Here is a 27,694-nt window from a genome sequence, read left to right as displayed (position 1 = left end):
GAAAGCTTATTTATTCAGCTTTCAGATGGTGTATAAATCTCAATTTAAAAAAATTGGCCCATGTGACTGGTTTTGTGGTCCAGGGTCACATTTGTCTGCGCAAAAGAGTTCTATCAATATAAAATCCTTAAAAAACTTACAACATGAATAAAAATCAACACTTCATATTCCATAAATATGAGCTCATAAACACTAATATTATAAATGTGGTGTTTAAAACTCATATTTATTGAATATTTGTTGATGAAATTGACATTGAATGTTGTTTAAATAGTTCTAGATTAGAGTATGTCACCTAAAACTAACTCGCATCAAAGCAAGCAATTTGTTTATTTATTTTTGCTTTATATTGAATCATTTCTAAAATGGCTGCAGTGGTCAGTTACAGCAGCAGTTGTTTTTTTCTTGTTTCATTTGTCTGGCATGAGGAATTTTACTATCATGCTGATGATAAGATGGTGTCCTCAGTGTCTGTCTCAGACTGTCTCGACCTTCAATAAACATGGCCTTATCAAACACATTTACAACCCGTGATTCAATCACTATGATTCAGACACTAATTTGTGTGCTCTTGACTCTTTATTTTTTCTCAGGATGTTCATGTAGAATTGTGAAAACCCCAAAACAACAACATCAGGTGAAATATATCTGCCATTCTGTTTAATTTAATAAGGAATATAATTAACTTGGAATTATGACAAATATAAGATGATTTATCCGATGTTGTTTCTACCAAAAAGCATGAGAGAAATTTACATGAAGAACAAATGTTATGAAACTATATCCTGTAAAGTGACTTTAGTGAGTGTCTGTGGGAAACATAAATATTCATAATGGAAATGTAAGTGGAATCAAACAAGTAGCTACTTGTTGATTTGATTGAAAGCAATATAGTAATTAGCTTATCTGGTTAAGTTCTCTGTGCTAGGCACTGCCGAGATAATAAACCAGGACAAGTCTCACATGACTGTGATGCTACAGAAAAACATGTCAATGGTAGCGGGAATTTCTCAAGAGAGTGATAAACGGTCTTTGGTGGAAAACTTTTTACTAATTCTGACTGGCAAATGTTCCACAATGTTGATTAATTTTCTTTGTAAACAGCTTCATTGATCACATTACCACCTTGTTTGCATTCATTTACATAAAATTAAAGTGTTTGATCACTTAAATGTTTCATTATTTGACAATCAATCAAAAGTCATTTTATCTGACTGATTTTTTTCATGTTTTCTGTTGAGTCTAAAAACAGTAAAAAGCAAACAAATAAAATTAGAGGTAGTATAGATAGAAAAGGAGTAGATTCAATCAGCTTTAACAACATCCCCGTGTTGTGCTTAAGAACAGTCCTTACTGTGGTATAATCACTGTAATGGTTATTGTTTATTGAAACATTGTGAAAAATAATTCTTAATAAAGCAAATTGCAATATGACTTTGGATGTGACATTCAAGCACAATTTAGATTCAAAACTGTGTTTATTAAATTGTACTTTCCCATAACAAATAATCACCCACCCGATCATAGTCATTGTGACTGGTAAAAAAAATAATATAAATAATATAATGAAATATAGGTTTTATAATGTTCTTGCAAAAAATTTAATCAGAACACACAGCTATGTTTTAATGACCATCAATAGAAAAAATGCATTTAGCCTCATAATGGTGACGTATTATCTACGAGTGGGTGCTAACCAGCTAGCCAACCTTGAGACCTTGGTTGTACAAGGTCAATATACTGTAAGAGAAAATCCCACACTGCTTGAAAATCTTTATTATATAAATACAATTCTGTTAAAGACCTTCAGGCATTAGATTTTCTCCAATAAATTGAATCTTCACGGCATAGTTCCCACCATTTAATTTACTCACAGTCCAATTTCAAACCTTTCTTTCTTCTGTGGAACACAAATCAATATATTTTGAAGAACTTTGGGAACCAATGTTGGTGGGGGACAAATTTTTTTTTCAAAAGGACTTTTTTTATGTGTGTTGCACAGAAGAAAGAAAACGATGACAGAATTGGCGAACTGTCTCTTTAATGTCTGTGTGAGCTTCTAATCTTCAATAGCTAATGAAGTAACAGTCATCCTTCCCGTTCTCAAGGGTCAATAACCTTTTACTTCTCTGTTCTAGATTTGACTGTTTGTAGGTTTATAGGCGGTACGTCTGTAATGATAGGGACCATATAACTTGAGGAGTCCTTGGTCGCTTGGTACAGCCTGGTGTAATGACTTCAGCAGAGATAATATTGCCTCACCTAGAGTATATCCCAGCCTACAGTGGGTTTGTATTTAAGAGGCCTTATCACCATTTACCCAATTGCTAAACAGCACAGGGCAGTTGTTTTGTTCACAGCAAATGTAGATTGACAGGTCAAGGTTCAGGAGTTAAACCACATGAATGCTTGTTATAAATAGGAGCCGTGTCAGTGACAGATGTGAGTCTCTCACAGCTTCAGTCTACATGCGGTTCGAGTGTTAGACACTGTGGCTTTGAGTTCTTGAAGATACCACGCATCTGCGCCATCTGATCAGTGACAACATGGATTGCGAATGCGATTGTTCAGACTACAGTAACGGACAGGCAAACGCCATCCTCTTTAACATCCTCAGCCGAGGCGAGTCGACTCAGAACGAGAACTACAAGCGGGTTCCTCAGTCATGCCACTGCGAGAAACGCAGGAACGTATGTCTGAAAACACCCAACGAGACGTGTCAGGTTGCTTCGGATGTGCTGGTCAAGACGATGCACTTCATGAAGAATTTGCCGGCGTTCCAGCAACTACCACCCAAAGACCAGCTATCTCTGTTGCAGAACGGCTGGGCGCCACTTTTCATTCTGGGTCTGGCCCAGGACAGAGTTCGTTTCGAGGTTGATGACATACCGGCTCCCAGCATGCTGGAACGAATCCTTCTCAACAACCAGGAGATGATGAACTGCGATCAAGAGCAGCCCACGATGGCCGGCGTGCAAACCCTTAACGCGTGCCTCGTGAAGTTCTGGAGTCTGGATTTAAGCCCAAAGGAGTACGCTTATCTGAAAGGCACAGTAATATTCAATCCAGGTATGTTTTCCAAAATCAAAACTGTGTAGCCTATATTTTAAATATTTGTTTAACTGATGTCATTCATAGTAATTATAGCCATTTATATATTTTTATATATGTAATTTAGTTATTAAAACCAAATATATGTAGTTATTTATATATGTTTATTTTTTTTACCCTAAAGTATTTTTTTTAGCCACAGATTGTATATTAAACTCACCCAATATTTTTAATCTGCAGATGTTCCAGGCCTGAAGGCATCTCTGTTTATTGAGGGTTTGCAATATGAAGCTCAGCATGCCCTGAAGGAGGTCCTGGTGCCTCTTCATCCAGAGGATAAAGGGCGATTTGCTCGTATCCTCCTCACCGCATCCACTTTAAAGACCATCACTCCGAGCCTCATCACAGAGCTCTTCTTTCGGCCGGTCATTGGTCAGACAGATCTTCTGGACTTGCTGATTGACATGCTGTTCACAAGGTAGTGAACCAAAGACTCACGTACTGCTTGAATTTGGACTTTCAAAAGAACAATCTTTGGTCCAAGCATTGGATGAAAATCCTACTTCGTTACGTCTGAAAAAGTTACAGACTTTAGCACATCTTTATTGTTTACACAGTTTAATGAAATTACTGCACCTTTGTAATGGTATTTAGGTCACAAGTATGTGATTTATGTCTTAGTATTGATTGTTGTTGTTGTTTTTTGCCTTTTGATAGATGCACCGTTGCAGCTTTTTGTATAGGATGGATTTTAAAATTACAAAGTATTCCTTGATAAAACTGTAAAAAAGCATCTCTGCGCCTAAGGGGGGGTTCATGTATTGTCTCTGTGAGAAAGCTAGATTGAATCTGAGGAAAACATTTGTATGTTCATAATTATACTGCAATTAAAACTATTTTTACACATTTTGCATTATCACTCTGAGTCAAGTGTTTGCCATATACTTCTAAATCACTTTAATAAATACTTTTTTGTACAAATTGGAACAATTATCACAATGACATTTTCATTCATAAGAGAAACTCTAAAACAATTGAATCACTGCACATCAGCCCCATACAATTATTTGGAGACTTAAATTATATTTAAAATGGGAGAAATTGAAAAATCATTATCAAAGCAAATACTAAAGCTAATGTAATTTACTCTAAGTAGAGATGTACAAAACGTTTGTGTTTGAACTGCCAAAACATGAGATCTAATGTTGAAAATGTGTTTGCCCAATGTTAGTGGAACATGTTCATATTAAGTTACTGTGATGAACTACACCTGAAACTCTCATAGTACTTAAGCAGAGTATATATGTACACTGTGCACAGTATAACACCCACATGACTCGCTACAATTGCCAAAGTATATACAACAAAGCACAATGCACACAATATTTTATCCTACAATGTAAATGGAACTTGAAATTCCATTTCCGGTGAGATGAATGACGACTGAATGCCACTCTCTTAAACATGCAATGTTGTGCATTGTGGAATATTTTTAGTTTTGCATCCTATTTAGTGATTAGTAAATATTGTATTCCAATTTTAACCTGTCAAAGCTTTGCAAACAATAGTTTCTGCAGCCTCATGCTTTGCTAGTGTTATACAGCTTCATTTATGAAAATGGTCAAATTGCGCAATTGTAATAAAGAAAGTTGTGTCTGCTGCTACATGTAAGCAGAGGAAGTCTCATGGCGACACTACAGGGTCAGTGGCACAAAGGTAGATGCAGCGTTTGCACTGCACATTTGTTTTTATAGCAGATGATTGCTCAAGTGACTTACAAGAAATTCCATTCAGTCGCTTTAGTGATGCCAGGATATAAATTGAGCTGCAATATATTTAAAAAACAGGCCCAAACCAAGAGTATCACTCACCACTGCAAAGCACACACTGTATATTTCAAGTTTTTTGTTTTTGTTTTATAAAACCCATGTACAACTGTTTGCAATTCTAAAATGTTTCAAACATTGCATAAAATGTTGCAAACATAAAAATGGGTCGTTTGCATCAGAATTCACATTGCATAGGATAGTGTGACCTTAGCATGCATGGACAAAAGTTATGCACATTTTATGCATTTAAAGTATGCACACAATATGCATTTAAAGTATGCTATACAAATAAACTTGAATTGAATTGAATTGAATTGAATATGCAATATACACTGCCTGCGAGTGTGTAGAACAACCATGTAGGAAGACACACCATGGCCATTTTCCAGGATGACAATGCCATGATTCATCAGGCTCAAATTGTGAAAGAATGGGAGGGAGCATGAAGAATCATTTCCACTCATGAATTGGCTCGAGTCCAGACCTTAAATTCATTGAAAGTCTTGCATGACTCTTGCATTGTCAATACAAGATCTTGACAACAAATTGATGCACCTCTTGATGGAAATAATTTTGTTTCCTCCCAACCATTCTTTCACATCTTGAGCCTTGATGAATCATGAAATTGTCATCCTGGAAAATGGCCATGATTTGTCTTCTACTGGTTGTTTTAAGAAATAAAAAAAGCTACACACGCTATCAATTATGGTTATAAGAACTGTTGTGAAACATATAACATGCTAGAAACATAATCTCTGAAATAATTATCCAACCATTGCCTATTTACATCCAAACAGATACTCTTTTTTTTTTTTTTTGGGCAGGCGGGCGGTGTATATTGCAGAATTAGTACTAGTATACTATATTGGACGTAGTCTAAATATACAACTTTGGACTTTGTACATTTTCTGTACAAAAACTACACAATAGTATTCAATGTACAGATTTCCCAAACAAAACCAATGACAACGCGCACACACACGATCTTGAATCACCCAGTGCCTAGGGCACTAGGTTCAGGTTCCTGTCATGATAATGTGTACAATGCTGCCCTCTTGTGACGAGGCCCACACAAACAAAAAAGCTGTTTTACTGCAATTTCTACACATACAATGTGGAATACTAGCCTATTGCCAACTTAAAAAAAAAATATATATAATACATGCACCAATGCATTATAGAATGAGAACCATTTGAAATAGAAGTCCATTACATTGCGATCACATGTCTTTCACTTTGACATCCATTTATCTCGGAAATAAAATTGTTATTTGGATTTTAAGTCTTATCTTTCACAAACATCTGAACTTTTTTGCCATTCTGTCCAAACAATTAGCTAAGAAAGATGTCCATGCTGTGTCATTGTGTATCATTAACCCTTAAAACTGTATTTCATAAATCACAGAAGTAGCTTGACTAGTAAATCAGAGTATCTCTTAGCAGTAGGCGGCATAGTGTCAAAAAGAGGACAGTTGAAAGGGGAATTTTCTCTGGAGTTGTTTGCCCCTCCTCCGCAAAGTACAACTCCAACAAACACTAGGATTTTATTTCCTTTCTATTGTCAAACCAGCCAAACAAGTTCATAGCACAGTGACCTGAGGGAAACAGAGGGAGGAGGCGTACACCAATGCAATCTTCCGAGAAAAAAGCTACGCGTTACAGAGAGAAATGTTCTGTGGTTAACACGTATGAGTGTAAATGTTATACATAATACAGGACTAGATTTGTTTTGGAGCATATAGTTTAAATTAATACAACAATGAGTAAATACAAAAAATGAGGGGAAATTCCCTTTTTATTTCAATATAAAAAAGTTACCAAAAAACTACATCTATACAAGGTATTTTAAAATTCAACCATACAGATGTGGGTGTATCATCTGACCGTGAACAGTCCCAAAACAACATTAAATTGCATTAAATCCTTTAAACAAAGAACAATTGTTCATCTAAGGCGACATTGAAGGACGGGCTAACAGAGCAAAGCAGTCCGATGAACAGCAACTGATTGAAGTCTCTTTGTTGCTATTAATCAGTGCTCAATACAGGCATATTAATAGATACATCACCACTTAGGACGACAGCAGACTTGTCTCCGAAAGTATAATTAGATCCAATACTTAAATACCCTTTGATGCCAATGTTTTGGTGAGGAAACTTGGCCATTATGTAACTATCTATCTGCATGGCTTCTGGCGAGGGTAGTAGAGAACCATCAAGTGCAAAAAATTTTTTTTTTTTGCAACAGGCTCCTTTGTTGAACATTACACTCCGTAGGAACACGACAGAAACTGTGCCTAAATGGACAACAGCAGTCTTCGGGCATTCAGACAAACACAAACTGTCCTTAGCATAATAACTGCTTTCACTGAAATATAAGAGGAGCACAAGGACAGTAGAAGAACACTAGTTAGGCAGTAGTAATTGAGAGCGAACAGCTGGCGTGTTAGCGCAATAGCGGAGCCCCTGATGAATCTGTGGCCGAGCTCGAGTAGTAATCTGTGAAGGAAAAGAACATGTTGATATTTACAAGCGGTTTGAAGTTGGTGTATAACATGCCAAGTGCAACTCTGCATGCAACAAATCTTTTGAATTAAGGTACAGTCACATGTGGTGTTGATAGGTGAAATTTAGTATGCAAAATCAAGTATTTTCAATGGGAGTTGGCACAATGATGGAATTGCAGTGGCAAAATTTTATCGGGTTCGAGTTTGGTGCACTTTGATACGTGCATTCAGAGTCGATCCATAGCAAGCCTCTTGATTTGGCAGTGACCTCTATGTGGGGGGAGATTCGTAACTTCACAACTAAGCTAAATTAAAATCTCCACAATGGTGCTCGTTCTGGCACTTATTTACTCTAGTTTTGTATAAAGCTCCAGTACGCTAGTTTTGTATAAAACTACACATCAATATTGTAAAATGATTCCATTTTGTTTATTCATTTTCTTTGGATGTTTACTTCGTCATTATTATTACCTCATGGTATTTTATCACACCTGGTCCCGCTTTCTTTCGCCTACAAAGTTTTGCAGAGCAACATTAAATGTGACTGCACCTTAATCTCAATTGACTGCACTTTTCTCAATAACCAATAGAACTGAATTACAATTTTAAGGAAACATTTTTTTCAATACATAGTTTTGTATAGTTTGTAAAGAGATGGCGCATTTTTTTACACATCTTTTGATAGAAGGTTTCCATAGCGCAACAACTCCGCAGAAAAGTGAGACCCCTAGACATGTTATAGAAGGAGAGCACCACCATTATGTGTGGAATGGTAGATGTGATACGATATGGAGGAATGCTGGATAAACTGCTTGGAGGCGGGCTAAGACCCCTCAAGAACTTTTGTAAAATGAGGTGAGAAACTTCAGTGTTCACTGTCAAATGCTTTAGGCTCAGCAACTACAGTTTATGGAGAATGGATGGGTGGGTGAGGACATTATTCTTGGGGGGGAGGGGTGAAGATCAAAGGCAGGAATGCCCATTTGAAAGTAGAGAATGAGAAACATTTAGAAATGGAACCATTACAATAGTGCATTGAGAAAAGAATACCCTCATCCTCGGGGTGCAATTCCACCATGGTCATATCCCAATGCAGGATTGACATGGCACCATGGGCTGGGAGTAAATTATCTTTTCACGTCAAGCCATCTAAAGGCTAATTCAACGTCGCCCACCAACGGCAACAGTCACCAGATTACAGTATCACTTTTCAGACATTCCAAGACCCCAAAAACACTGATTCAACATGTTCAATTGGCAAAAAAAGCACCAACAAATGGAAACAGACACCATTTTAGGGTTACACATTGATCCGACAAAACAAGCTAAATGTGTCAGTACGCCTTCAGTCGGTATTTGTGCAATGTGAATTGGCCTCAACATAGGGGCTGTCCTAGAACAGAAATTATAAGGAGAACGAAGAATGTTGACACTTACTTTTCCCGCTGGGACCTCTCATATTTCGGGCAAGCTCATCCGACGGTGTCAACTCTGACACTAGCACCTCGGGATCCCCTGCAGGGAGAGACAAATATCATCAAAAGACATTCAAACATCATCGTTCCCTACTGCCACTCTTACTAACAGAACTACCATCACTCACCATCACTAAAGGTAAAGGTCATGGTCTCATTCCCACTGTCGGGCAGCGTTCCATCCCTCCTCCCGTTAGTATGCTGTATTGCATCATGCGATTTATAGTCTTTGATTTTGCAACCTTTTGAGGACTTGTTGCGGGTGCTGATGCGTATGACACCGTGCACAAGCCGACACTCTGCTTCCTGCTCCTCCAAGTTGTAGTCCTGAGCAATGCTGTTGATCAGATCGCTGATCTCATTGGTTTTACGAGAGAAGGACACATCAGACGTGCATTTTGCCAGCTGCTCAATCTGGTGCATTTTATAAAGTTCTAGAAGCTTTTTAGTGATTAGCGAGTCGATATCAGTGCCGCCATCATCCAGGTCATCTAGATCCAAATCCTCTCGGGAGTAGATACTGGTATTACTGATTGGCCGCTGGTTGTCACCCTTAGCTGTCCTGGCCCGTCGTGGATGTGCCTCTGAGTTGGCAGGGTACTCCACCTTCTTGCCAGCAAGGTAGACGTCGCCATACCTGAAGCTGCCAGAGCTTCGTGGCTGCTTCGGCTTGCTGGGTTCAAAGGTTACACCACACGTGGGGTTGGTCAGTGCCAACCCATTGGTCTTCCTGGGTTCTGGCTCAGGTTTTAAAGTGTTGTCAGTGGAGCTCTCATTGGGTGGCAAGCAAGGTTTGCGTGACCCATAAAGCCCACAGGTGAGAATGCAGCACAGCAGAGCTTTGCAACCACTCCAGCCGAGGGAGGCACACGATCCACAGGCTTGAGTACCCTGAGGAGAGTCTGCAGATCCTGGTATAAAGCCCAGAGTTTCCGAGCCTCGTCCATTGGCGTAGTGTGGATGGGTTTTACGGGTGAACTGCGAGTCTATGCTACGAGGTTGCTCGCTGTAGTTCTCCTTGCAGGTCTCCTGACTCGTGCTGCTGTCCTTGGAGTATGTGCGGTTTTCCCTGTAGCCATCAGCCCTAGAACGGCTTGAGCTATGAGGACGTGTCTTGTGATTTGTTCCTGTGCTGTGGCCAGGCATAACTCACCACATTCAGGACCTGCAGGAATGTGGACATTAATGCATCAGGATTTATCAGAGCTGAGAGTTCACAAAACATTGATTCTTAGGCATGTTTCAAACATCTCACTTAAAAACAGCCAATATTATCACACTGCACACATAAACAGCGCAGCTCAATCGTGCAATGCATGTAAAGATGAGCTGAGCCCATTTTTGCTGAAATTGCATGCATGTCACAGCAAAAAGTATGTATTAATCAGAAAATCAAATTGAATCCAGGCAATTTCAGCAGTTTACGACATCAGTTCACATTTACGACATTTTCAGAATTTGGCCATTTAATTACGACTTCTATATTAATGTGGCCTTTCTCCTCACTTGAAGTAAATTTCATGACCATTAAGTTTGTAGTTCTCAATCAAGTTTTTAATATCCTAACCATTTTTGTAATTTATGGCTGAACAAATAAATACTTATGTTTTATGTTGCAGTTGCTCTTTAGATGAAATATATGTGAAACAGGCCTTGTTATACAGTTTTTAAAATATATTTTCAAAGCAGAAACAAACTAAAAAAAAAATCACTGTAAGCAATGACTGCCAAGGAAAATGACGAATGTTATTTAGTGAATATACATAAACATAAAAGTGTTAAACAGGCCTTGAATTCTTCATTCTATGTTCATTGCACAATTTTACTTCCTCAACCCTGGAGACATAACAGAAATTCAACAACCGTGCAATGGTGAAATCAAATAATGAAAGAAAATACTTTCTAAATTATAAAGCAATCACTAAATAATATTGAAAAATATACGATAGGCCATATGGGACATGTCTACCACGCAGTGGTGGACATGTTCATACTGTGTCTACGCGTATGTGTCTGTGTCTACAACTAGCCTAAGCATTAAAAGGCATTCCAAACATGTGAACAGCAAACTGATCTGTATCTCGAAGCCATAGAATGGTTGTTTATTTATACAAGCCTGGAAAATGTGAACATGGTTGGGAGCTATTATATCAGCATCAAGATATTAATATTACACATGAAAAAAGGTAATCTTGAGCTACATCTTATGTAGCTCTTGCTTAGCATGTTTACATTTAGGAAAGAGGGTTTTCTTTGGTGGGCAGGAATTACTCGATCATCAAGTTATTCATTTTAACATGTGTTCTTAAATACACTCCCTTGTGACTTCACCTTTCATAGTCAGTGTTTGGCTTTGAGTTGTTTTGATGAATATGGTCACCGATTCTCAGAAAGCAACATGCCAGTAAAAAAATTCCAGATATAGATGATAAGTATTGCCATTTGTCATTAGCCGTTGACATATGATCTATAAAGTGGATGGGAATGGAATGTAGTATAGAAATTTCAGCTTGTTTGCTTCTGGTCATTATCAGTAAACATAGTGTTAAGTCGGATGTAAAGCAGGCCTGTAAGTATGCTCTGGCCAGTCACAAACAATTTTGAGTATTATATTGAGATGGAATATATGTACTGCCTTTATTGGCAAAATGCAGTTTGTCTGTCAAATACAACATTAAATGCTTCGTTGTTTAGTCTTCAGTGTCTCTAACTGTTCTCGTATGTATGCCATGTTAGTAAAAATAACAATATTTATCAACTTCACAGAAATATGTATGACTATCATCCTTTGATCCTTTACACCCACTGCAAGCGGCAAACTAACGCGTCCGCAGGTTCCATTGATTGCGAGCGTTCTAGTGAGTCGCTTCGCGTCGTTCGCAGAGCAGATGGTTTGTCAAAGTGTCAGACACTTACCGCATAGGCTCGGATGAAATCCTCAATTGTTTTGAACGCAACTTCTAGTCGTTCAAGATCGCGGAAGTAGCCGAGTTTGAAATATGTTCCCTTTGACTCCTTAAAACTTCCACTTCAGCGAGCTTTGTTTTGATTCATTGACTGAAAATGGGTCAAACGTTTCGATTTCGTCGCGCAACACGCGCTTTCAGATTCTGGTCATACTAAAGCTTTGATCGGGAAGATTCGTTCCTTCGCCCCGCCGTGCCGTATTTTACCTGCGGCTACAGGTAAATCCAACGCCCACTTACAGGTAAGCAGTGACGTCAGGCCTTTAAACGGATGTTGCTTAAACCTTCTAAATACCTTTTGTTCCTTGACTTTTGCTTTCCTTTTAATCAAGTAAAAACCTGACTATAACATTATCAGCGTTTATACAGTATAGTGTGGAAAAAGTATGTTCTTGGTTCATTTGTGTATGTTCTTATGAGAGAAAATTAATTCAAACATTCACTTCATGATATTACAAGTGTCATTCATTCTTGACTATAGCTCCAAATAAAAAAAAACTGAGGTATTTGTCATGCACCAAACTCAAAAATACAGGTCAATTTCTAAGAAGTTCTCTTGATCTGATATCCATAGCATTTGCATAAGGACACTCTGTGCTTATCTAAATGTTAAATGTGAGTAACAGTCTATTAAAATCAAAATATAGCCTATGCAATTTCAACAATATTAGAAAAGAAAGAGAAAATGTGTTCCTGAGGGTTAAAACAGGTCCTGAATTAAATTCTGAAATACTGAAATTCCCAAATCTAAAAAAGTCTTGAAACAAATAGATATCTTAAAAAGTAATAGAAAGTGTGAGTTTCTGGTTATGCTCAGTGTGAAGTATTTCCTCTTGAGAAGATGATTTTGTAAAAATCCTTATCAAATACTAATGAATAACTGAAAATGTCATGGAGATTAATTGGTCAAAAGCAGACGCAACTCCAAAATAGAATGTACAGAATGTATAAATATTCGCAATATTCGAAGGATGCATATAAATAAATGCTCTTAAAAATGATATAAATGCAGACATTCCTACACTGCAGATTCATTGGCACTGCTTCACATAGCAACAGACACATTTTAGTTTCCTTTCAGTGGACAACGTTTTAATGTTATGCTACATAACTGTACATAACCCCTATGCTACATAACCCCCCATGCTGTAAAATACTGCTTTGCCAGAAGTGTAGACACAGATTAATATGGGCTGTCTGGTCTTGATCAATTGCAGTCATTAGTTCCAGGCTCTAGCTAGCACACATGCTCACGGAGAGACTCACTATGTGCGCGCAGGGAACATTAGACTCCAAATCCTTCATTGTGCCCCATTTCCCCCAATACACCCCCTCATTTCCCTCCTTTCCTCAACCGTAGCGAAATATTGAGGACACGATCTGTAGCAGCGAATCCTGTGGGCCGCACCAACTAATGTGATGGAGAGCAGCGTTTCAATCTGCTGAATAGGTTATGAAATATAATGGAGAGTATAATTCAGTCAGATAGGGTTAGATGCACATGAGAAGTCATTCAGTGCGTCTTCAGATCTCATTTTATAAACCCCAGTATGTTTGGCAAGACAACAATAGACTGATAATTCAGATGATGTTTTGAGCTCATCAATTCATTTTTTCAGATATCTTAATAAATATTTTAAAAAAGTATGATTCCAGCATATAGATGTACATGGTGAACAACATGTGTCTGGATCAACATCTTTGTTTATCCTGGAACAACATTCCAATCAACCAAAAAAACAGATTTGAAGGACAAGTTAACAGTTTATGTCAAGTTTAGGCTTACAACCAGGGTTAGGTGCTTCTACATCAGTGTTATTCACCTAAGTTATGGGTAGGGTTAGGTTTAGAGGTGGGGATAGAGTTAGGACTATATTTTTAGACAGGGATGTTGTTCCAGGATCAACAAAATATTTTGATCCAGGAACATCTACTTGGCAAAATCACGGTGACCAGATTTACATGTATAGTTTTGTGGCTTTTAGTCCATGTCGGTGTGTAATCCTATTGACATAGTAGATCAATTATACTTTTACAATTTCTCCTTGTGGAAGACAAATATTGCGTTGACTCATATTGCACTGGTGGATGTTGTCCAATTGTCCAATCTAACGTATATTGTATTAGCCTACATCATGCATATATTGGCCTTACATAAGCCATCAGCCAGCCATCTCTCTAGTTAATGGTATCTGCTGACCACTAGTCTCAATTACATGATTTGCCTTGATTTGGTCTATTTAGAAAAAACTCCACTTTGCTACAGACTGAAATATATTTCTATTAAAAATGGAGTTCATTGTGGAGTTCTTGGCAGTCCAGTTATAGTGTCACATCCGATGGAATCTGTGTGATACGGGAGTCAGAAGGGATATGCCCCAAATGTGGGTCCATTCGAGGCTGACCCTGCCGAATGTTTGGAACACGCCCCAGTCGTGGGTCAGAGTCAATTTCGTAACGATAATGATACCCCTCCAGCACATTTTGGCATGCTTCATGTATGTCTGTGATCCATTTCTTGATACCCTTTCTGTTGAGGTAGACGACGAATAGAAAGACCATGCCAACGAATCCCAGCACTAATCCAAGGAACACGTAGGAAGTATGTAGGGACAAGTCTGTAATCTCTTCGTGCGGTTTGCCGTAACACCCCAATGCCTGTGCAGTGAGAACCCGCAAAGACACTTCACGCAGCGCTGCGGGGTATTCGCAATACAGCCCGTCTGCATCGCCCACCCTGACCTTTGAACTGTTTAGCCAGTTTGCAAACTCTTGTGCTTCACACGTGCACACGTAAGGATTCTGACCCAACATCAGACGGACCTGACCGAGTCGCTCAAACTCTTGAAGACCCTCGTCGCTGATAGTTCTAAATGCATTCCTGCTCAAGTCCAGCTCCAAAAGTTGTTCAATACCAGAGAAAGTGCTGTTGTAGACGGCCACCAGAGAGTTGTTGTTCAGATGGAGATGCTGCAGGTTTGGCAGAGGAGAGAACATCCCCAGGGGTAAGAGGACAAGGTGGTTGTCCGACAGGTCAAGGCGCAGCAGATTTGTGAGCTCGCCCCAGCGCAGGGCAGTGACGAGGTCAGTCAGAGATGTGTAGTTGTAGAGAGACGAGCGAAGGCTGAGCTCCTGCAGGGGGCTTCCAGGCACGGAGAACGCCTCTGGATGGATGAGCACCAGCTGGTTGTTGTTCAGGATTAGAGAACGCAGCATGTGCAGTGAGGAGAACGCATGCGATCCAATCTCCATAATGCTGACAAAGAATGGAAAAAGTTTTTTAATGGATTTAAAATGATTTTTGGAGGATTCTAAATGGTGGAATATATAAAAATGAAAGAGCATGACTAAATCTATATTACTTTAAGAATAGATAGATACACAGATTGATTGACAGACAGATAGATAGATAGACAGTCAATAGATTATAGACAGATAGATTTATAGATATACACAAACAAACAGACAGACAGACAGACAGACAGACAGACAGACAGACAGACAGACAGACAGACAGACAGACAGACAGATAGATAGATAGATAGATAGATAGATAGATAGATAGATAGATAGATAGATAGATAGATAGATAGATATTTACTGACCATATCTTTTCTTACCCATTATTCCTCAGGTTCAGGTGTGTGACGTTCTGCAGTCCGTTGAACGCGCTGTGCTCGACTCTGTGAATCGTGTCTCCAGTGATGATCAGGCTGATCGTGTCGCTCGGGATCGCTGCGGGGACTCGGAACAGCGCGGCAGACGCGCAGCGCACCGTATGTTCAATATCAGAACATTCGCAGCGCGACGGACACAACGCGACGGATGAGGAGACGCACAGCATCGCGCAGACAAGCGTCAGCGACAAAGCCGGCAGCATCATCCAAACTCTCGCACTCGCAGACCGGAGCATCTGATCACCGTCTGCACGGGCTGCGCTCTTCAGTGTGAGTGCACATGCTGTAGTACAACAACACACACGACTGACTGTCCCCCTCACTCTGGCAGATCATTACTAACTCATTACCCAGAAACACCTCCTGATCGTGGCTATATAAGCGGGTGGGTGGAGCTGCATATACTCTACACATACATCCATTCAGAGTACTGAGGATAGCAGATGTACTGTGACCATAAAGAACATTTGTAGAGCAGTGTTTTCTTTCTGATTATGTAAATTAATTGCACTGATTTCTTTCTGTCCTTTGTCATGCATTCAATTCCCAAAATAAGTAGCAGATGCACACCCTCTACAATCAAAACATTTGAAAGATAAAAAAAGTTTGTTGGCTTTGAAATGCTAAAATAATATATGTGCTGAAGATGAAGACAGTCAGTGTTTGTTTGTGGTTAGTGGATCATGTTAATATTTCATGTGATTCCCATATTTCAGGAGAAATTACTTAATAAATTCAGTAAAACACTTTAAACATCATGAAGAAAAATGACCCTATATTGAAGAGAAAAGATCCAGCACTAGATGTATTGTTTGAATATTTTTACAACTTTACAACAATTGACCCTTGCCTATTTTGATAAGTGTATCTTAAGTTTCAAAATACCTTTTGAGGTCGTTGTATAAAAATGAGGACAAACATTATGGATTTACATTTGTATTTGGTCATATAATATAAATTAAAACATAAAAAAACACAAGGAATGAACCAAATATACAAACTCCCACTAGAATAAAATAATGTAAACATCCTGGATCAATTAAAATAGATGAAAACGTACAGATTGTTGATGCACCACGAAATTCAAATAGTTCTAAGAATGAGGCAAAATAAAATAACGAGAAGTCATATGCTTAGATCTTAATTCTAATAACCTTCCTCGTTATAGGTTGTGGAGTCCTTTTTCACAACAGTCTTGACAGGAAATTGTCGTCTTGTTTCATTTAGACCCATCCATGTATGTGATTATATTACAAATATATCAAATGCAAAAGCTTATGTAAGCAGTAATGGAAAAGGTCCCTGCAATTCACTTATTTACAATGTCACTAATAGTCTGCGTGTCACTAGATGCAAAGAGGTCTCTGTATTCCCAAGCAGCCAGACTGAATCTCCAAACAGAAGCAATGTAATGTCGTACAGACGCGTGATTAAAGTTCAGGTTCAGATTTGCTTCTTGTAGCCGTGACTCATAATGATCCTGAGGTGCCCTGTACGACCGTTCAACATCTCTCTCTGTGTTTGATGCTCCTGTCATCCAACCTCCGTCATCGCAGGTTGACAGCAAGGGCGATGGTGACTATGACCCCACAAATCATCAGGAAAGGCAGCCAGGTCTTCAGGAACCCCACAAAGCTACAGGACAACAAGGAACAGAGACCTTCAAATGAGCTATTTTAGCATCATGTAACGCAAGGCTTGATTTTAAAGACACTTAATATTAAAACGCACTTAATATTCAGCAATAGTCTCAATTTGACTGCACTGAAACTATCGGATGAGAAGACAATTTGAATTCGGCTGAATAATGACACTGTTATGTTCTGTTGAGCTGCTTTAAACAATAGCTGAACTGACTTTTATAATTGACGAACCTTTCAACATCAACAGTTATTGAACTGAATCGACATTGAAATGAATTAACCTGAAAAATACAGCAGAATTTGAAGTTTGAATCATTGAAGGTTATTATTTTGCTGTTTATTACTGTGAAGCTGCATACAAATCTGTATTGTACAAAGCGCTATATAAAAGTGACTCAACTCATGTGGATAAAAACATCACCCTTTTAGAGAAACACAGCATTAAAGGGGTTTAGTTTAACCAAAAATGTAAATTATGTCATAATTTACTCTCCCTCATGTCATTCCACATCCATATCTAAGGCAGAATGTCAAAGCGTGACACGAGGGTGAGAAAACAATGGCAGAATGTTGATTTTTGAGAATAGTCTCACACAGAAGCTTACAATCCACCTCTCTCTCCTCCAGAAACCCTTATTTTGTGTGTCCTGGTGTCCTCTACATCACAACACTGAGTCCCAGGTGGAAGACTGGTGACATATAAGGGGAAACACGGTGGCTGACTGCGATAAATCATTCAGTCAAAGGTAAGGACACGCTGACTTCTAAATTCTGAGGCAGTATTGCATGGATCGTTCACAGAGAAGGCAATCAGAATTTATTGAGCTCAGTGAAACAATCAAACCCAACACTGCAGATGCAATGTGGGAATTCATTGCTTTTACATGAGTAATATGTTTATGTATATGCTAACATCACTATCACAATCAATTGTGTGTCCCATGCAGTTTTGTTTTAGAAGTGCAATTTACTTCTTATATATAGCACCATGTCCATGAACTAAAATTAACACTCACCAAGATGTGAGTAAAAACTGACATTGGTGAGTATATGAAACAGTGTCAATTGCCAGTTGGCCGGTAACATTTTTATGAATTCTAACAATGCAATATTGTGGGAACATGAACGTGAAATGATACTCAGGACAGTTGATTGGCCAGTGCTGCATCGCCACAATATTTAAACCTTGCCAGCAGCTAATTTACATATGCAAGCACAAGAAGATGGTAAAAGCAACTCAATTGGTCGGCCGTTCGCAAAGACCCGCCCCCCTTAGTTACTGTCGCTATGTCCAACAAGCTACGCCGCTCTCACACCACACCATGTTCTCACGCAGTGAGAAATACATCGTGGAGCAGAGAGGAGACTGACCACACGCTCACAGACAGGACAGACCAGGTTACTTTACGGTTACTTTTGAAATTAAACATATTAAACAAAGTCTCACCTTTTTTGTTTAATAGGTTTAATATCAAAAGTCTCACCTTTCAAAGTTGGTAATTTTTTAAAAGAAATGTAAACAAACACCGTTTTGTGGCTCTTTAATGTGCCTGACAGATCGCTGTAGAGCATCAGTTAAAGCTGCTCGTGAACCGATCATCTCTTCCTTCTAGTTCATTTATAGCATCAAATAAACATGAATGAACATCAGAAGGAATGTTGTTTTAACCGCGAAAAGGCGTCAGTAAACTCCGCTTCTCAAGCTCAAATCCTCCCATGTTAATCTACTAACTCTCCTGACTGCTTTGTTGGACAAAATGGCGGATGGCGAAGTTTGATTGGTCAGATCACCTGTCAATCAAGCTCCCTGCGAAGGGTCAATTCGTTACGCGTTTGCTGTGTGGACATTTTAAACATCCGTGGTGCACGCTCAGAAAGCTGTGTCTCAGACAGCGTGCGATACTGAATTGAACAGACATGTTCAAACTAAATTATGTAAAAATGCCTATCATCTTGGCAAGCATCCTCATATACATAGTCAGTTAAGTATCTTAAGTGTTTGTCTTAAGTGAAGATAAACAGTTGAGCAAGAAAATTAATGTGTTTCAGTATATTGAATCTCTTAAAGCGACAGTAGCCTAATATTCCTGCTGCAGTCTGTGTTTTTTTATGTTAATCAAACAACAAATGACAAAGAAAAATCACTCACTGCTCTAGACTGAATAACTTGACTGATTAATGTATGTGTCATTGCTGGTATTTAAAAAAAAAATTATAATAATATATTATTATGTATTAATATCAGTGTTTGGAATAACGGCGTTTAAAAGAACGGCGTTAGGTAACGACGTTATTTTTTCAGTAACGGGGTAATCTAACTAATTATTTTTCCCGTCGTTACAACGCCGTTAACGTTACTGGACGTTAAATGCGGTGCGTTATATATGCATTGATTGAATAAACTGAGTAATCCGATTCCGAACGCACCCCTGGCTCACAGCTAGTGAGGAGGTGGGTTAATAACGAGGTAAGCGATTATGATTGGCTAAGGCAGAGTCATGTTTCATGGTAGCCAATCAGAGCCAGTGTTTTTACACACATGCCAGCACACGCGCCAGGCGCCACACACACACACACACACAACCGCTAAACAGATTTGACGGAGCAGCAGAGATGGCGAGTCAGGAGAAATCCGATTAAAAGTTGGTGGAGATATAAGCACTACTTCAAATTAATTGTGGTCAAAGGCAAGAACGTGCATGTAATGTGTACATTATGTCCAGGAGCGAAGACTTTGTCGACATCCGTTGTAAGCAACTCTAATTTAATGAAGCATCTCACATTGACACGCGCATCTACAAAGCTAGTGGCAAAAAACACAGATACCTCCACCACAGATGCTAGTTCACCGGGTTATTTTCTTCACCAGTTGTCTCAGGTTGAGAGAGTTTGATTTAATTTGCTAGAGTTATGCACTTTACATGGTGTAACTGTTTACTTTTCTTACAAAGATAATTTTTGAAGTGCAGGATTAACCTCTTGCTGTCTGTCGACATGCAATAAATATCTTAAGTTATGTACAAACGCCCGTCTGTTCTACTCATTTCAACCGACTTGTGAAAACTGCTAAAAAAAATCCAAATTCTTTGGATTATAGCAACTTTTTTTTTTTGACAGTAACGCAGATAGTTACTTTCCCTGGTAACGAGTTACTTTTATTATAGAGTAATTCAGTTACTAACTCAGTTACTATTAGACATTGTATATTTTTTACCATTATATAAATGAAAGCTGTGATAAACCAGGAGTAGCGACAGATCTTTTCTTCTGTATTGTGATGTAGGGTGAGACTTAGTTCTATGTACTGGTCATTGATTGGATGTTGAAATGTGGGTGTGGCACTCAAAAGTGCAGGCAGATCTGAATGCGAGCTTGCAGTGGATTGTAAAAAAGGGGCGGAGTTTGAGCGGACTAAATGATTGGAGAAGACCAGCATACGTCAATAGAGAGAACTTTGTCGTTTCACTGGAAGATCTAGTTATGATATTCTGATGAAACATTTCCAGGGTCAAAAAACCCCAAACAAACAGATGAATCGTCCACAATAAGATCAATAACATGTATTTCCCGCTGACCCGGCATCTCACCTGACATGTTTGCTGTGGATGAAGGACAGTAAGCAGAGCTTGACCATGTTCCACGAGGAGCAGTTGTCGTAGCGCATGAGGTTCAGAGCCATGGCCACATGAGAGTGGCAGTTATCACAACACAGATTGTGCTGCAATGCGGTGAGGACGTCACAAACAAGCAAAACAGAAAAGAATGTCAGTTAAAAACAGATATTAGGAAGTCGCTATGTCTGTGTGATATAATTGGGTTGCAAAAATAAGGTTTTTAACAAAACTTTTAAGACTATCAAAATAGAACATACTATTTTTTATAAATACAGTTTTATAATAATAATGATTATAATTTTCTTTGTAAAAAAATATAAAAAGACAAAAAGTCATATTTAAGCCTTATTAATAAATATATTAAAATTACAATAACATATATGGTAATTTTTTTATGAATATACATTTCACAATATATGCATTGTGTAAATAGGTGAATCTCATGAAAATAACTCCAGTTCACATTTCACCATAAAATCAGATGTCAAATGACGTCATTCACAACATAACAAGATTTATATTACAGTAGAAATCTGACCATTCTAGTTTTGTATTCCTCAGACGCCTCGTGCACGGCCATATCCCAGGCGTTTGCTCCACCGCCGTACACTTTATTCTTATCCAGCTTCCAGTACCTGAAACAACAAGCATTAAATCTATTTTTTTATTGAAATGTATCCAAATTAATATCTTGTATCAATTGTAGTTTATAGTCTGGGCTTAATATTAACTTTTTTTTCTCACCAGCCACTGTGGCTGGCTAGTGGTTTTACTAGCCACTCAGTATTTCCACAATTGATACCATGAGGAAAAATTGGCATATTAATATTTTTTATATTATCTCATAATTTGGCAGCAGGTATATTAGGCTGCTGTTACTTTAAGACCTGGTGCACTGATCCATTATTCTGTTACACATGTGTTTTCTTTCCCGGCTGTTCACTTAAAATATCGAAAAACTAAAAATGTATATTTTTGACAACACTACATAGCATTTAGTTTATTATTTCAGATTCCTTTTTAATAGACCACTTTTGAAAACTGTATTATGTATAAAATTCCACCTGCCAGACTGGCTAGTAGGAGTGACTGCGTTACATGATGCTATCGTTTGAAATGTTTGACAGGATAAAATGTATTATTAGTTTGCACGATTATGCTTAGTGAGAAAATATTTTTGACGTAAGGACCAAATCTTTCCAATGAATGTTTAAGTCTCATATGTGCAGATGATAATTCTGATGATATTCCTTTCTGTCACATTCACTATGGTTTTTAACTCACTTTGTTGGTTTTCCAAACGCCATGTTGTCCTCCTGTATAAAATATAAATTAAAGTAGTTAGTGCACCAGTGCAGTCGTGCTAAAGTCAGCGTAAAGTCAGTCATGATATAATCATCAGAAATAAACTCACTGATACGAAGTAAGGACCAGCAAAATCCCTGATCACACCGGTGGATGTGCATATGCCCATGTGCCCAATGAACGGCAGAAACCAGCTGCAGAGACAAAACAAAAAAACACATCAACACATACATCCTCCTCAGACGTGTCTGTGTATATTTGCAGCTTTTTAGTACGTTTCTCTTATAAAACACAGATATGTATGGAAGTCCATTTCCGCGACAAAAGAAAATAATGCTATGGTAAATCATAACTGGCATAAAATGTCATTATTATGATTCAAAAAGTTTGAATTATGACATACTAATCATTTTTACTTTTAAATGTCATAATTATGACAGACTAAATCATAATGAGATAATAAAAGACATACCGAGTCATAATTGAGTTTAAAAAGTCTAAATTGTGCTTTCTATAACATATTAGGTCATATTTTTTAGCTTCTTACTTCAGAATTTCGACTTCCGTGACATAATTTCCACTTTTTAATGCCATAATTATGACTTTTTAAATCATACTTTTGATTATGTCATAATAATTTCGACTTTTTAAACGAAGCATGACTGTGATTGACTTTTACAAAAGCATGATTTTGTTTCGTTTGTGTTGGAAAAGGGGTTCTATAGATGTGTGTGAGAATTACAGGAGCTCAGTCGAGACAATATGACAGAAAGCGCTGACATATTGAGACACAGGCGCGTTGTGTTGGTGTTCCGCACGTGATCCGTCAGAACATCTCCGGTCGCTACTCACGTCAGAACCGGAATCGGTGTCCAGACGATGCAGTGCGGATAACGGCTCATTTCTTTGTCGATTTTCTCGAAACCTCCGTGGAAGTGTTTCATCGTGTCGATCTCGGTAACATCCGCCATCACAGTCTGCGCGGTGACGTCATCGTGACGTCGGCGCCGTTGTTGTTCTCATTAGGTTATACTATTATTATTATCATCATATATAAATAATATGTATCACATTATACATTATAATATAATGTAATCGTTTTTTTTCAGTAACACTTTACTTAAAGCCTTATTGTGTGTTTACAACATTTTAATACATTAATTATGCCTTGTAATGCACCTTATAATGCATTGAATGGTCTCATGAATAATTGTAACCACAATTATAATACTTATGTTACGCCTTTAGAAAGTATAATGCTTTAAAACACATGACAAACATACAATCTCAGATGCCACAAGGAATCTGCAAATATTGTATAATAATACGCATTTCAACTTTGGTTACAATTATTTATGAAAAATATGTAATGCATTATAACATACATTATGAATACCTTCATAATACATTATACATAAAGCATTTAAGTAAAGTGTTATTGGTTTTTCTTTTTGTTAGAATTTTTTTTAAGAAAAAGCAGTACAACAAATACTACCATGATTACATATTATTTTCTCGTTTTGCTTTACAGAGTAAGAATAGGATAAAAAGTATTACGGTTTCAGACACCTTGTCTCATTTTGTAAATGTTGGAGTACCTTTTATATGTCTGCTGAAAATGTAATAAAAAAACGTGGGAATAAAAAGTATTACGGTAATGAGAATTTAGGGTGTATGCACAAAACAAAAAATATTGTTTTAAAAATTGGTCTTTCCCAAATGTACAAATCTGTGTAAAGACAAACCCAAGCCTTCATGCATTAAATCACAGCAGCAGATGTGGCTTGTGTTAAGGAATAACATCCTCTCCAATCATTGCATTCATCCATATTGTAATGTGACTTCTGGGTTGCCATTCGACTAATGGCACGGGTGACTGTACTATTCTCATAGTGTAAAAAGTGGAGCACAGGTGCATTTGTCTAACAAGATACTGGCCAATATATGAGGAATTTCGGGATGTGTTCGAGATTATTCCAGTAAAGCAAGACATATTTCTTACACAACAGCAATGTGGATTGTGTTACACACTACTACAAATTACTACATACATATAATTCTGGGTAAAAAAAAAATGTTTTAATAGTAACACCACGTTAACATGCATTATTTAACATTAACTAACAATGAGCAATACATTTGCAACATTTTTTATTAATCTTTGTTTATGTTAGGTAAAAACACAACTGTTCATTGTCAGTTCATGTCAGCTCACGTCCATAGATTCGACATTAGACCTTAATAATTGATTAGTATGAACATTAACTAAGATTAAGAAATGCTTTAGAATTATTTCTCCTCGTTAGTTCATGTTAACTAATGTAGAAAACGAAAGGAATTTTAACTTCTCAAAATAGAAATGGCAAAATTGCAATGGAAGGTTGCAAATGTAGTCGGTCACAGACAGTTTACATACTACTCAATATATATAGGCAACTATAGTAGTATGCTATTGTGAACACAACTATGGCCTTGCAACCCATCTGGCCTAGATGCACGTCACACCTTCCTCATTAGTGTATGTAGGTCAGGTGGCCTTCAGAGGACATGTGTTTTCTCCACTGTTTGTGGCACAACATGACAGGAAATGAATTATACTTTGGGAAAAAAACTAACTATTCAGCAAATAAACAGACTTTGACTAATTGTGAGACGGGAAAGCGAATGTAACAACTTCATCAAAGTAGCGCACAGGGATTTGGCGGCGAGTGTATTTGCGTCAATTCAGAGCATCCAATCAGTTGCGAGACGAGAAGCACGTCTACACTGGAAGATGCATCATGGGAATGTTCAGTGATCATAAACAATCAGATTGAGCATAAAACTATACTTTATCCTATAGTGAAATTAAAATGTTCCTATTATTTCCGACCGAAATCCATTATTTTATACACAGGCCTCGAAAAATTAGAATATCGTGCAAAAGTTCATTTATTTCAGTAATTCAACTTAAAAAGTGAAACTAATATATTATATAGACTCATTACATGCAAAGTGAGATATTTCAAGCCTTTATTTGTTATCATTTTGATGATTATGGCTAACAGGTTATGAAAACCTTTTCACAATATTCTAATTTTGAATTTGGGGTTTTCATAAGCTGTAAGCCATAATCATCAAAATTATAACAAATAAAGGCTTGAAATATCTCACTTTGCATGTATTGAGTCTATATAATATATTAGTTTTACCCTTAAAGTTGAATTACTGAAAATTTGCACGATATTCTAATTTCCGAGTTTCACCTGTATACGATTAACACAAAATTAGGACAGAGACATCATGAACTGGCTTTCATGTAACAATCAGTAAATCAGTAAATTAATAAAACCACACATAATATCTGTAAATAAATTAATTTTATTTGATATGACTGGAGTAGCTGTGCAGAGTGTTTGTCTGGCGCTTCTAGTGTCGACGGCTTCACTGACTCTAATGAGAGCGATCTAGTTAGTCTCCGTCGCATTATTACTGCTGATGATAAAAAACAAAAAAAGTATGTTTAAGTCAAATATTATGTTTTCCTTTTCGGAAAAACTCCACCAAGGATCATGACAGTAACAACAGAAATGTTATTTATTTTTTACATGTTGCACTAAACTGTACTAAAATCCCAAAAGAAAATTAACACAGTGAAACAAAAAACACATATCCCAAAATAGACCCAATTATGTTTCTTTTAACTGCAGTTAAATCTCTTCTTCTCATAGCAAGTTATAATCTTTGTGATAAGTCTCTTATTCTGGTTTTATCATCTCTTTTCAGGTTCATCAATGAAGATGAAAGGGCAACAGTCAGACGTCCCGCTAGCGCCGATGAAGAAAAAGGTAAAAAAAATAATAACAACAAATCCTTCCAAAATATCTGACAATAAGCATCATCATCAACAACAAACATTTTCAGTCCCAGCAAACCACGACTTGATGAACATTCACAATGCAAGTCTGGGTCGAACATAAACACCATTTATTTTTCCAGAATATATTCCAAAAGAAAGTGCTGCAGACCTATAAACATATAATAACACTCATTTCACGGTCCTCTGGCGCTCATAAAGATGATTAAGTTCACTGGGAAAAGAAACAAAAGGAGAATTTCATGGTCAACAGTGTCCAATAGCAAGCCCCACATATGAAAGACCCAAGCGCTTTGAGACTTTGGAAACAAGCTTTAATCTGACGGTGTGCCAACACTCTTCTAGCGCGCGCTTTTTAAAATGATTTTGCAGACATTAATCTGTAAGTGCTTTTGACTTCACTTGGATTGTGCGATTGTGTTCCCCACTTCTCCAAACTTCTGCATAGTGCGGAGCGGCAAACATTCATTCACTCGGCATCATGTTGAAGAACTGAAATTGCAAAGTTAAATATCTAAGGTGCTTTGCCGCCTTCTCAAATGTGGGACGGGTGCGTTCTAGCTAGAGCGGCACTGAACCTGGCCCTCTGAGCTGTCGTCCTCGTCCGAGCCCTCGGCTCCTCTGCTGCTCAGGCCTGTGATGCGGTAGCCCATGTTCAACAGCATCACCTCCAGCGGATCCGCATTCATGCGCCGCTGGTTGGCTTGGGCCGCACTCTCCATGTCCTCCACCACCCGACAGTTCTCATTCTCCGACTGACAGAGACAGAAGAGAAGTTACTTTTGGTGCAATCAACAGTCTGATGTAGTTTAGCATTCTTTGTCTCGCCTCAAGATCATTAGATTAGTCCTGCACGATGTTGGGAAAAACTTAACTAACATTGCAATGTTTGGAAAGAATGAATCATTCTAAAGCTGGGCTTTTCAATCTTTTAGATGCCACAGACCCCCGGAATATGATGATTCGTAAGGGAGGGACCCCCATCCTAAAATTTAAAAGCTTTATATTTTTATTTAAAAAGATCCAATTAACAGTGTGAAAAAAATATATTAACACTATTTAGTTTCTATTAGCCTACTTTATTGCATTTTTAAACTCACTGTAAGTTGCAGATGTAAGTAAGATGAATTTTATATAAAAAAAAAAAGTGTTTTAATCAAATGTATGAATATGGGCCCATTTATTTATTTAAATAATATTTAATTTAATCAATTTATTCATTCAGTAGGTTTCATCTTATTTTTATTTTTTTGTTTTTACACCGATTTTTTTATTTTTTTTTATTTAAATGACATTTTATTTTAATCAATATATATATATATATATATACTTAAAATTTGATTTATTAAAAAAAAAAAATATTGTAACTAATTTGTTTAGTTAGTTGGATCAATCTTATTTTTATTTTTTTATTTAAAAAATGAATACCGGTACTGCTTTTTCTGTAAACTTTTCCATGAACCCTTTAGCACTCCCTTGTGGTTTGAAAACCCCTGGTATAGAGTGATTGGGTTGGTTTTAAATTCTACCATTGACATTTTTTTGCATAGAAAATGTACTAAAAGAAAGAAAAAAAAGCTGAAAAATTAAATTTTACTCTGATGACCTTTTTAATGTGCTTTTAGGGTTGACCGATTTATGAAAACCCATACTTGGGTTTAGTCTTTACAAGAACCAACTCAAACCATAAAGTGAAGAAATCTACAGTAAAACAGTTTTTGATCAATTCAACAGGCTCAAAAGGTTCATCTCGACAGTGGCTTGCGCATGTG

At 37.6% G+C, this 27,694-nt stretch overlaps 5 protein-coding genes and 1 long non-coding RNA gene across 6 annotated transcripts in view; 2 read left to right on the top strand and 4 right to left on the bottom strand.

The window, feature by feature from the left end:
- Window positions 1-1,977: 1,977 nt before the first annotated feature.
- nr0b2a (nuclear receptor subfamily 0, group B, member 2a) lies at window positions 1,978-3,962 on the top strand. The gene is made up of 2 exons (XM_079624531.1): window positions 1,978-3,069; window positions 3,292-3,962. The coding sequence occupies exons 1-2, from the start codon at window positions 2,547-2,549 to the stop codon at window positions 3,531-3,533; spliced, it is 765 nt and encodes a 254-aa protein (XP_079480657.1). The 5' UTR covers window positions 1,978-2,546; the 3' UTR covers window positions 3,534-3,962.
- Window positions 3,963-5,698: 1,736 nt separating this feature from the next.
- Window positions 5,699-12,160, bottom strand: kdf1a (keratinocyte differentiation factor 1a). The gene is made up of 4 exons (XM_079624530.1): window positions 11,778-12,160; window positions 8,990-10,026; window positions 8,824-8,901; window positions 5,699-7,378 (listed from the first exon to the last, which is right to left on the bottom strand). Exons 2-4 carry the CDS (start codon window positions 10,005-10,007, stop codon window positions 7,326-7,328), a joined length of 1,149 nt encoding a protein of 382 aa, XP_079480656.1. The 5' UTR covers window positions 10,008-10,026; window positions 11,778-12,160; the 3' UTR covers window positions 5,699-7,325.
- A 740-nt stretch (window positions 12,161-12,900) lies between these two features.
- Window positions 12,901-15,944, bottom strand: tpbg1a (trophoblast glycoprotein 1a). Its single transcript, XM_079624529.1, has 2 exons — window positions 15,448-15,944; window positions 12,901-15,083 (listed from the first exon to the last, which is right to left on the bottom strand). The coding sequence occupies exons 1-2, from the start codon at window positions 15,738-15,740 to the stop codon at window positions 14,150-14,152; spliced, it is 1,227 nt and encodes a 408-aa protein (XP_079480655.1). The 5' UTR covers window positions 15,741-15,944; the 3' UTR covers window positions 12,901-14,149.
- LOC307004928 lies at window positions 15,640-25,960 on the top strand. Its single transcript, XR_013799183.1, has 3 exons — window positions 15,640-15,774; window positions 17,775-17,893; window positions 25,832-25,960. It is a non-coding gene; the product is annotated as an uncharacterized lncRNA (long non-coding RNA).
- On the bottom strand, window positions 15,964-23,095 carry tmem222a (transmembrane protein 222a). The gene is made up of 6 exons (XM_079624532.1): window positions 22,919-23,095; window positions 22,176-22,260; window positions 22,046-22,077; window positions 21,300-21,396; window positions 20,735-20,865; window positions 15,964-17,139 (listed from the first exon to the last, which is right to left on the bottom strand). The coding sequence occupies exons 1-6, from the start codon at window positions 23,035-23,037 to the stop codon at window positions 17,052-17,054; spliced, it is 552 nt and encodes a 183-aa protein (XP_079480658.1). The 5' UTR covers window positions 23,038-23,095; the 3' UTR covers window positions 15,964-17,051.
- Window positions 25,409-27,694, bottom strand: part of wdtc1 (WD and tetratricopeptide repeats 1) — a 15,630-nt gene continuing 13,344 nt past the window's right edge. The window contains exon 16 of the mRNA XM_079624528.1: window positions 25,409-26,677. Within this exon, the coding sequence (XP_079480654.1) occupies window positions 26,480-26,677 (198 nt within the window). The 3' untranslated portion in view covers window positions 25,409-26,479. The remainder of the gene's footprint in view (window positions 26,678-27,694) is intronic.

The sequence above is a fragment of the Phoxinus phoxinus genome, assembly GCF_949152265.1.
Source record: "Phoxinus phoxinus genome assembly, chromosome: 10".
In the NCBI taxonomy this organism is placed as follows: Eukaryota; Metazoa; Chordata; class Actinopteri; order Cypriniformes; family Leuciscidae; genus Phoxinus; species Phoxinus phoxinus.
Note: the sequence above shows the minus strand (reverse complement) of the source record. Positions and strands in the feature narration are given on the sequence as shown.